At 37.9% G+C, this 11163-nt stretch overlaps 1 protein-coding gene across 5 annotated transcripts in view; it reads right to left on the reverse strand.

Annotated features, from left to right (window-relative positions):
- rgs20 (regulator of G protein signaling 20) overlaps nt 1-10732 on the reverse strand; it is a 306524-nt gene extending 295792 nt beyond the window's left edge. For 2 of the 5 annotated variants that reach the window (XM_087986395.1, XM_087986394.1), the window contains exon 1: nt 10222-10732. In XM_087986395.1, coding sequence (XP_087842521.1) covers nt 10222-10338 — 117 coding nt within the window. In that variant the 5' untranslated portion in view covers nt 10339-10732. The remainder of the gene's footprint in view (nt 1-10221) is intronic. The other 3 variants (XM_087986399.1, XM_087986398.1, XM_087986396.1) reach the window with 2 other exon arrangements.
- Nucleotides 10733-11163: the final 431 nt, after the last annotated feature.

Below are 11163 nucleotides of genomic sequence, written 5' to 3' on the forward strand. Positions count from 1 at the left end.
CTGATACTGGTCTAGGACCTCCATCAGTCAGCCACTTGGAGTGGTCACAGTTTTGTTGCTCTCCATATAAGTGATGAAGAGATGTATATCAGCTAATTCCTCACTGGTGTTGACACATTCCACCCTGTTGGGGATTGTTCTGTGAGACTGAGAGAGGCAGGTATTACACAAGATGAAATTGGGTGGCAAAGCTGATACTTTCCCATACAGGTGTCTCAAGTGAGTGGGACACCAGACAGAGGATATGCAGGGTTAGAGCTGGATGTAGGTTTGCTCGCTGAGCTGGAAGGTTCATTTTCAGATGTTTCGCCACCATACTAGGCAACATCTTCAGTGAGCGTCCAGCCGAAGCATTGCTGATGATTCCTGCTTTCAATGCCGGCAAAACCAAGGAACTCATTATTGACTTTCGGCAAGATGTTACTCATGCCCCCCTACACATAACAGCGCAGCGGTGGAACGTTTGGGTTTCTTTGGGTTGGTGATGTAATTTCCTGTGGTAGTGTCATTTCCTATGGTGATATCATTTCCTGTTGTTTTTCTCAGGAGGTGGTAAATCGGGTCTAAGTCAATCTGTTTGTTGATAGAGTTCTGGTTGGAATGCCATGCTTCTAGGAACTATCGTGAGTGTCTCTATTTGGCTTGTCCTAGGATCGATATGTTGTCCCAGTCGAAGTGGCGTCCTTCCTCATCTGTAGGTAAGGATATTAGTGAGAGGGGGTTATATCGTTTTGAAGCTAGTTGATGTTCATGTATCCTGGTGGCTAGTTTTCTGCCTGTTTGTCCAATGTAGTGTTTGTTACAGTTCTTGCACAGTATTTTGTAAATGACATTAGTTTTGCTTGTTGTCTGTATAGGGTCTTCCAAGTTCATTACCTGTTGTTTTAGTGTGTTGATGGGTTTGTGGGCTACCATGATGACAAGGAGTCTGAGTCATCTGGCAGTCATTTCCGAGATGTCTTTGATGTAGGGGAGAGTGACTCTGTTTCTGGACGTGTTTTGTTTACTTGTTTGGGTTTGTTGCTGAGACATCTGCGGACTGAGTTCATTGGGTACCCGTTCTTTTTGAATACACTGTATAGGTGATTTTCCTCTGCTCTGCTCTGTGTAGTTCCTCTGTGCTGCACTGTGTGGTGGCTCATTAGAATAATGTTCTGATGCAGTTTCGTTTGTGAATGTTGGAGTGATTGCTTCTGTAGTTCAATATTTGGTCCGCATGTGTTGTTTTCCTGTAGAGGTAAAAACAATGACTGCAGATTCTGGAAACCAGATTCTGGATTAGTGGTGCTGGAAGAGCACAGCAGTTCAGGCAGCATCCAAGGAGCTTCGAAATCGACATTTCGGGCAAAAGCCCTTCATCAGGAAAGGGCTGTAGATGCTGGTTTGAAGTTCCCCATTGGCCATTTTGCTCTACTGTGACATCTAGGAATGGCTGTTTGTTGTTGTTTTCCTCCTCTTTAGTGAATCTTATGCCTGTAAGGGTATTACTGATGGTCTGGAAGTCGGTCTTATTTATTTCTCCAGAGTTCTGAAGTTTCTTGAGTAGGGCTGTGATTCGGTTCTCTAGTTGTGGGGTCGGGTCAGGGTTAGTGCTGTGAAGGGTTAGGGAGGACAAATGAAAGTGAAGGAAGAGGTTGCAGCCAGCAGTGACAGTGGTAGAGTTTGATCCTTGGTGAGAGGTAGGTATAGTAGTGGAGAGAGAGTATGAAATATCAGAGAAACAATGATGGGACTGATGCTGACAGAGTCATTTGACCTTCTGCTTGAATTGCTGGGCACTCCTTTAGATGGCTGAGACTGTTCTAATTCTGGTGGCAATCTTAGATCAGTCTGGCATGGTCTGTTTCATTGCATCTATTGCTAACCCTGGGGGAAGTAAAAGACCTAACATCTAACAGGACCTCCAGATCCCAGCCTGCAAGTGCCATGTCTGGGCAGATGTCAGGAACCATGCTGAGCAACTGTGGACTCAAAGAGCTTGTCCAGGTGTGCAATGGGTTTTTATATTTGGTTCGGGTGCAATGGATGTTGGCTAGTTGCAGAATATCCTGGCACAGGTGAGTTTTTCCAGAAACAGTGCAACGTAAGATGGGCCTGTAATTGTGATGGACAGCATAGGTGTAGAGTAGTTAGTTGAAGGACGGACAAGTTCTGTAAAATACAGAGAGAGATCTTGCTAGGCCTTGCAGCAATAAAACCTCCAAAAAAACTTGATTCAACTTGCTTCCAGGTAAGGAAACATAAGGTTCAATCCTAAGAGCACCTATAAATATTTTTAAAAGGGAAAGATGTTACACAATAAGTATTTGTCCCATCAATTGTGATTCTGGGGAAACTAATGGTGGAAAGTAAGGAGATGGCACATTAATTCAACAAATACTTGCATTGATCTTCACTATACACAATATAAATATCCATAAACAGTTGTAAATCAGCAAATGGAAGGAAGGAAACAACTCAGGAAAATTCTTATCACCAGGAATATGACATTAAGCAAGCTATTGGAACTTTGAGCTGACAAATAGAAATACAAATATCAAACAGAGTCAGCATGGCATTATGAAATCATGCTTGACAAGTGTCGTAGAATTCTGCGATAAGGTAATAAGAAATTTAGACAATGAAGAAGCATTGAATGTATTATACAATAGGCTATTTAATAAGAGCCTGTTGTGTTGAAAGTAGTATATTAATATAGATAGAGGATTGACATAGTGTTGGGATAAAGAGGCATTTCCTGAATGGGAGCCCATAATTAGTGGAGTGTCTCAGCAATCCAGTGCTGGGGCCCCAATTATTTACAATATGTCTAATGACTTAGATGAAAAAAATGAATCCATGTAGCTATGATTGTGCACGACAAAAATAGAGAGAAGGCAAGTGGTGAGGATGACAAAGAGAGTCTGCATAGGAATATAATCAGATTAAGTGAATAGGCAAAATGTTGGCACATGGGTAATGAGGAAAAATGTGAGGTTACACATTTTGGCAGGAAGGATAGAGGAGTGCATTCCTAATAATGTTACTAATAGGTATTTTACATTGTAAACTGATCTTCAGTGTTTCCCAGGGCCCTATGTGTTCATCATGTATGCTCCTGTCTTGTTTATCCTGATTGAATTCCATTTGCCAAAGATCCGCCTATCTAACCAGCCTGTCTATATCCTCCTATATTTGTCTTTCACATTATTTACTACTCCACCAATTTTTGTGTCATCTGCAAAATCAGCAAAGGTCACAATATTGATCCCTGTGGAAATCCACTGGATTGAGGTTTTGAGTCATAATACCCTCTGTTTCCACTGAGCTGCTTCTGGACCGAATGAACCAAATTTCCTTGGATACCAAGGGCCTTACCTTTGCTATTAGTCTCCCAAGCAGGATTATATCAAAAGCTTTGCTGACGTCCACGTAGACTACATAGAACATAAACTATATTGCCCGCATCAACACAGTTGGTCACTTCCTCAAACATTTTAATCAAGTTTATCATACATGACCTCTCCTTAATAAAATTATGCTGACTGTTCTTTCTTAACTCCTGCCTCCCCAAATACAGATTAATTCTGAAGCTCAGAAATGTTTCCAAAATACTCGCCACCACTGAATTTATACTGACTAACCTATAGTCTTCTGGCTTATCCCTTGTTTCCTTCTTGATTAATGGTACTACATTGATTATTCTACAGCCTTAGGTAGGAATTTGGATTTGAGGTTCCAGAAAGATCAACTATGATCTAATTGGTAGAACAGAAATGAAGAGCTGAATGGCTGTGTCCTGTTTCTATGTTTGTACATTCATCAATAAATGATAGAGTCATAGACATATACAGCATGGAAACGGACCCTTTGGTCCAACTTGTCCATGCCAACCAGCTATCTTAAACTAATCTAATCCTATTTGCCAATTCCTCTAAATCCTTCCTGTCCATATAACCATCCAGATGCCTTTTAAATGTTGTAATTGTATTAGTCTCCACCACTTCCTCTGGCATCTTATTCCATACATGAGTCATCCTTTGCATGACAAAGCTGCCCTTTAGATCCCTTTTATATCTTTTCCCTCTCACGTTAAACCTATTCCTTATGCTTCTGGACTTCCCACCCTAGGGAAGGACCTTGACTATTTATCCTATTCATGCCCCTCATGATTTTAGATTAGATTAGATTGCTTACAGTGTGGAAAAAGGCCCTTCGGCCCAACAAGTCCACACCAACCCTCCGAAGAGCAACCCACCCAGACCCATTCCCCTACATTTACCCCTTCACCTAACACTACGGGCAATTTAGCATGGCCAATTCACCTAACCTGCACATTTTTTGGACTGTGGGAGGAAACCGGAGCACGCAGACATGGGGAGCATGTGCAAACTCCACACAGGCAGTTGCCTGAGGTAGGAATTGAACCTGTCGGCCTCTGACGTTCCAGGAAAAACAGCCCCAGCTTATTCAACCTCTCCCTATAGCTCAAACTCTCCAACCCTGGTAACATTCTTGTAAATCTTTTCTGAACACTTTCAAATTTAACAACATCCTTCCAATAGGAGGGAGACCAGAACTGCATGCAATATTCCAAAAGTGGCCTAACCAATGTCCTCTACTGCTGCAACATAACCGCTCAATTTCTCTTCTCAATTCTCTAACCAATAAAGGAAAGCATACCAAGCACCTTCTTCACTATCCTACCTACTTGTGACTCCACTTTCAAGGAACTATGAACCTGCACTCCATGGTCTCTTTGTTCAGCAACACTCCTCAGGACCTAACCATTCAGTGTATAAGTCCTGCCCTGACTTTGCAAAATGCAACACTTCACATTTATCTATATTAAACTTCATCGACCATTCCTCAGCCCACTGGCTCATCTGATCAAGATCCTGTTGTAATCTGAGGTAACCTTCTTTGCTGTCCGCTACATCTCCAATTTTGGTGTCATCTGCAAGCTTACGAACTATACCTCCAATGTTCCCATTCAAATATATTATGATAAATTTAAGAAATTATAATTCTGAAATATATCAAAGAATGTTTTAATTGAAGAAAATTATGTATGTTCTGAAACACTGTCCAGTTGGACTGATTGACTTGATATTTTATATGTTTGTTTATGAATATGACTTTACCTGGAAATTGAACCATAAAATCAATCCAGAGAGGTAGTGCAGATTGTGTGTCATTTGTACCCAAATTGCCGATTCCACTGAGAGTGGAACTGTCTGGATTGCTAGTCAGTTATTATAATAAGTACAATACTTTAAACTACTGTATAATTGAACTCTCTGTTGTGCTAATTTAACTTTATTTCAAATTAACATTTGATCATCGCTTGTTAAGTTACTTCTTTGTTAGACAATATTTATATTTTTTGGTATTTGCTAAGGATATGATCATCAAAGATTGTAACATAAACTCCAATTCTTGTCATGTTTGTCCCTGTCATTAAAGTTGAGCTTTTCACAATATCCCATTTATAAAAACTTGCCAACAAGTTAATTGCATTACCAGATCACAATTAAATAAATGGACAAACATTTTAACTTAGATATTTTTGCATCATTGAACCAGAGGAGATAACCCTTAAAAAGAAAACTTAAGCAGGCTAGGCCTGTGTCTTCTGGAGGGTAAAAAAGAAAGCAGCAGTTTGTCTGCAATATTTAGAATCATAAGAAGCAGTGACAGGATAATATGCACTTATGCATTGCTCACTGGGAAATTCCATATAAATCCAGAGTGGATTTCTGGAATGATCCATTTTTTCAAGAGGTTCAGGGCCACTACAATTTTCAAAGCCACTGGGATTGGATGGTCTCACAATTCTTGGAGGTGCAGATATTTGTCCAACACTTGTCATATGCAGCAAGCAATCACCTGGTGCACCTTGAGGCTTATTCTACATTGAGTGTTAGTTGGAGGCAGCTGTAGCAATCCATGAGGACTTTATTTTTGGACAAAGCTTCTTGTTGATGGTATCCTTAGTTTCTTGCATTTTACACATCTGCAGGTTTGTCTGCATCCTGTGCCTGCTATTACTGGCCCAAATCCTCTATGGAGATTTAGCATCAGCTGCAAGATGGCCAGAAGAAAAGCAACATTCTTTTGTATCATTGTACTATCAGTTTCAGAAAAAAATCTGAATACAGTTCATTGGTGCAAAATCTGCAGCATGTTGCATTTGCTAAGCCTTCAACCTACTATTTTTTCTCCCCTGGCTTCTTCCCCAACCAGAAGAGGTAACACTCAATATATGAAGAACGAATTGTCAAGATAGCATAGTAGTTTAAGGCACAAAACTCAAAGATTTCATTCCTTGCCTTGCAGAAGCCTGGTGAATTCTGGCCCATTAATAGGGGTATGGGTTCAAATCACGTCCTAAAATGTCTGAATTATGTTGACTAAGAATGTCTAGAAAGAACAGATGGGATAAATTGGAGTTGAAAATTCAACTTAAAGGGCACAACACTGTAATGGTTACTGAAACCTGGTGAGGGCTACACGCCATAGAGATCAAGTTATAACATTTACAGGAAGGATAGGATGAAGATAAAAGATGAAAAAATGGTCTTGATAGTTAAGAATGAAGTTACTTCACTGATAAGAAAGGGTATAATAAGAGGTAAACAGACTGTGGAGAGTTGATGAGTTAAATCAAGAAATAGAAAAGGACTTAACATTGTCATTAATGTTAAGCGTAAGTCCTCTCAGCAGTGAAGAGGCAGAATGCATAAATACAGGGATTAGGGCATAAATGATCTTAAAGGGGAATTTTAACTTCTGCATTGATTGAGATAAGCTGATGAGCTTATATGAAAAAGGGTCAACTGATTAGAGCAGTGAAGAGATAATGAATTCAGGCTGGTTTAGGCAGCAGCTAGGTTTCAAAGAAAAAGCTTGGAGAATGAGGCAATGCCAGAGGTGAGGAACAAAATGGTGTGCTGATTAACCCCAAGCCGACAAGAGTGTATATTGTATTACTGAGGTATGAATCAGAATCCTTCTCCTTCTGATGACAAAGAATAAAATTTTGAAGATGTTTTGTCGCCACTTTTGTGTTGTCTTTTGCACTACTAGTTAGGCTATTGAAGACCTGGTATAACTGGAGAGAGCTTATATAGTTTAAGCTAAGCCCCATCTACAATTGAAATTTGCTTTGAGGTCCTACAACATATCCAGTTATGATAAAATACAACATCCAGGGAATGAGGGTGTTAATGGAACAGCAGCGGTTGCCTCCCATTTTCAATTTCTGCCTGCCCAGATTTTAGGTGCAAAATCAATTGCCATCAGTTAAATTCTTCTCCCAGCATTTGTGAAAATTGTTTTTTTTGTTGTAATATGCAAAATAATTTCTCAAGAGTACATTTTCCAAATACCAGGTGTGATGTAATACTTTACACATCTCCTCGTTAACTGTCTTTTCATCTGTACATAGCATGGTGCTACACTGCTGTATTCAAGCTAGTCAACAATTATTAATAGATTAATTTCAGGTTTGTAGCAATGTAATCGTTAATTTGGTATCAGCATTTATAGTTCCAATACTCAGTCACACACAGGATTTAACAATGATCAGATGTGTGACTAGAAAATAAGAACATAAGAAATAAGAGCAGAGTAGGTGTTAAGTGTCAAAAGAAAATCCTCAATCTATGCGAATACATTCACCCCAATACCCTCAGCTCATATCTTGTGCAATAACCTTTTATGCAGCTAGAAATAATTGCAGCATGTGAGCATGGTAATGTAAAATACCTATTAGTAATGTTATTAGGAATGCACTTACAGATGGGATTCAAAAAATACCTGCTGTGGCCTTTGGCTCAAAATGAGTAATTGGTTTGTAAATGTTATTAATTTTCCTTAGATTGCTTGGGGCCACTGTTTCCTCGCTTGAGGTAAAATTGGCTAAATGCATGTAATTCACACTAGTTCACATAATTAAGAGATCAATTTCTATTAATAAGATATTTTTTATTCATTCATGGGATGAGGATGTCATTGGTTAGGCCAACATTTATTGCCCATCCCGAATTGGTCAGAGGGCAGTTAAGAATCAACCACAATGCTGTGTGTCTTTTTGTTGATGCTATTTTAAAAATTGGCAGAATAAAATAATTACTGTTGAAATAAAGGTTATTCAATGATTTCAATCATCTATGGCCTCACTTAATAGGCATTTATTTGAAAGGTTTACTAATGCAACTGTAAAGGAACAATTATTTCAAGAATAGCTGAGCATTCATAAACAAAGGCACTTTTAGTGACCTGGTCCAGGAAGATATTGAGTTGCAGAGAGTACATTTGAGTTCAAATTTATTTCTTGAGGGGTGTTGTGGATCTGAAGCAGAACTATTGAAATACGTGGAATAAAAGTGAGGCAGGATTAACACATAAGTACTGGAACTTGCACCCTCTTCACTGACACCAACTATGTTAATGCAAAGATGACGATGAAAATTTATCAGTGAGATGTTTAAATTGCACTCAAACAACTGCCAAGTATCATTTAGAAACAAGAATAGTAATGTGAAAATTTATAAAACAACAAGAAGTTATATTGTTATGATATAACAAAATCACATGATATATACATATGTGAAGGAATGCCATGATTTGCAAAATATGGTAGTTATATAGAGGTATTTTAACAGTAATACAGCAACTATAATGTACATACAAATGTAGGAAGGATTACTTCAATCACACAGTACTGTAAACAAAATATACTGAAGGAAGGAATTCCAATGGACTAATCATCTAAATCCATGATGCTCTTACATTAAAAGCAAAATTAGTACATATTGTCCCACAAGTGAATAAAAAAATGTATACAACATAATGTGGATCAAATAATGGACTCTGTCAAGGCATACAAACAGTAAAAATGAATTTATTCAGTGGGATACTCCAAAGATTTCAGTGCTTAATTTTCTCAGTGACAAATATCGGATTATGGCCAGGAACTCAGTGAAATTGCTGATGAATTTCTAATGAATGTTTTAAATTGCAACTTAAATCATGTGCTGTTTGTTTATCAAATAGAGAAACACAGAAATTAAGTGGTGGATAAAAATATAATCACTTTGTAGATGCTCCTTGACTCCTTGCATGAGCACCCTGCCTTCAGGACGATCAATTACCAAACCATGAAAACGCAGGTTGTTACGTTATAATGCACTTTCCTTCAACACAAATTTGCTGTAACATGTTTGATGAGTTGGGGATGCTGTTTCTATAGCGTAAACCTTTAAAACATGTGTTGGCTGTATTGTTTCTAAAGTGGGGTTTTTTTATAATGTGGGGTTGCACAAGAACGCAACCATCATGTTACAGAAGAACTGATTGTAAACTTCAATATCTACAGCCTTTAACCTAACCAAAATGTTGGTTTTGTAAGGCTTGTTTGCAGACCTTTTCATATCCTTGATTTCTCTAGTACTGTTAATATTATATTATTCCACCATTGTGGAAAGTCAACTTATTTGGATGCAGATGGGATCAATGGACAATTTCCAATATTGAGACTACATTATCATCTCCATAATATTTCATCTGGTGACTGTACGGAACACACATACTTCTGCTGCTGTAATATAATCACTAGCACCACGATCTGAAGTTTTAACCTCAAAAATATTTTCAAATTCTTTCACTGTTGTGATGTACCATCATTAGGTTTATTAATGTCAAGTGTGATCTGAAGTAAAAGCTTCACTTTACTGTTATCTTCCTCAAATGTCTAAATATGTATTGATTTTCATTTTCAACCATAAGAAGGCTTGAATAAATGAACAGTTCGATTTACTCAAGTTCATGAAATCAGTCAGGATAACAAAGAATGCTCAGAGTTGAACTAAACCCAGGCAAACATTGTTAGATTTTTCTATCCACATTACACTACACCTTCCTAACCTTACTGTTGAAAGAAAACTATGACACCAAATAGTCACCAGACCACTAACATCTCCTTTACCAGGCCACAGTTTACTATAGCTCACTGAGTATGTTCTCCTTTTTCTGGTAAATATACACATATATTCATCTCAAAGAAGTCTGAGAATGGTCAACATAAAATATTGCGTGGATTGGTAATTTTATTGGGTTCAAATAAAATTGACTATACAGCTATGTCAAAAAAACTTTATCATATACAAATCACGTAAATGTTATTGACTGATAGCATCTCACCGCTGGATTATTTAAGTGATCTTACTCAATATTTACCTTAAGTAGCTGTAGTCCTTCATTTCTCTGCTCATTTTCGATTTGGATGATTTCTGTTGCTTGGCAACCTTCAGCATAGTGTCGAGCTCTGCATCGAGTGAAGAATCTTCTCCACATTGGGGAAAATTAGAGGTATTCCTGGTCTCCAGGTAATATTTTGATTGATAAGAGGATACTTATTTATGCAAAACTTAAACATTAATTTTCATTTGTAGATAGCTGTTTATATATTCTTTACTCTGTGGGAAAGTTCATATCTGTCAAAGCTGACTCTACATAACCTGTTTATAGATGAAGTGGCAAAATAGGATTATCCACAATCAAAGAAATTGTGCCTAACCAATGCACATTAGAATAGCTGACAGATTATCTACAATTTTGTACAGCTCTTTAAATGTGAAGACGAATAAAATAATAAACCACAGTCCACCATCTGAATGTATACACTTCAGCTTTTGTAAGCTGTCTTCATATCTAGTCACAGTTTAAACAGTAAAATGATGCAGTTGTAATCTGCTTATCAATGGCTGTTCTCCATTTCTGCACTGTACTGCCTTGTGTTAGTATTAGTACATTGTAAAGAACAGATGGCCTTGTCTAAGTGATAATCCTTTGAGTAGAATTGATGGTATTCAGCTTAACTAAATAAGCATGAGTAGTCTGCACATGGCATGTTTCTTCTAAATTTAACATGCCAGCTAAAATTAACTTCTATTAATATCAGTTCGCATAGTGATGAGACAAGAATCTTTTTCAGGCATATAAAGAAGAAATGTACATTTGATTTTAGAAAGGTACACATTTCTCCTTTTTCCTTAATCTTTTGTGGATGTGGATGGTGCTGCCTGTGTAGTGTCTGTGACTAATTCCTAATTGCTGTTGAGAAGTCAGTGATGAGCTTGTTCTTAAATTCTACCGTCCATTTTGTTCTATGGACTGTTA

Source organism: Chiloscyllium plagiosum, unplaced genomic scaffold (genome assembly GCF_037043375.1).
Source record: "Chiloscyllium plagiosum isolate Xiang-an unplaced genomic scaffold, Cpla_swu_hap1 HiC_scaffold_4, whole genome shotgun sequence".
NCBI lineage: Eukaryota > Metazoa > Chordata > Chondrichthyes > Orectolobiformes > Hemiscylliidae > Chiloscyllium > Chiloscyllium plagiosum.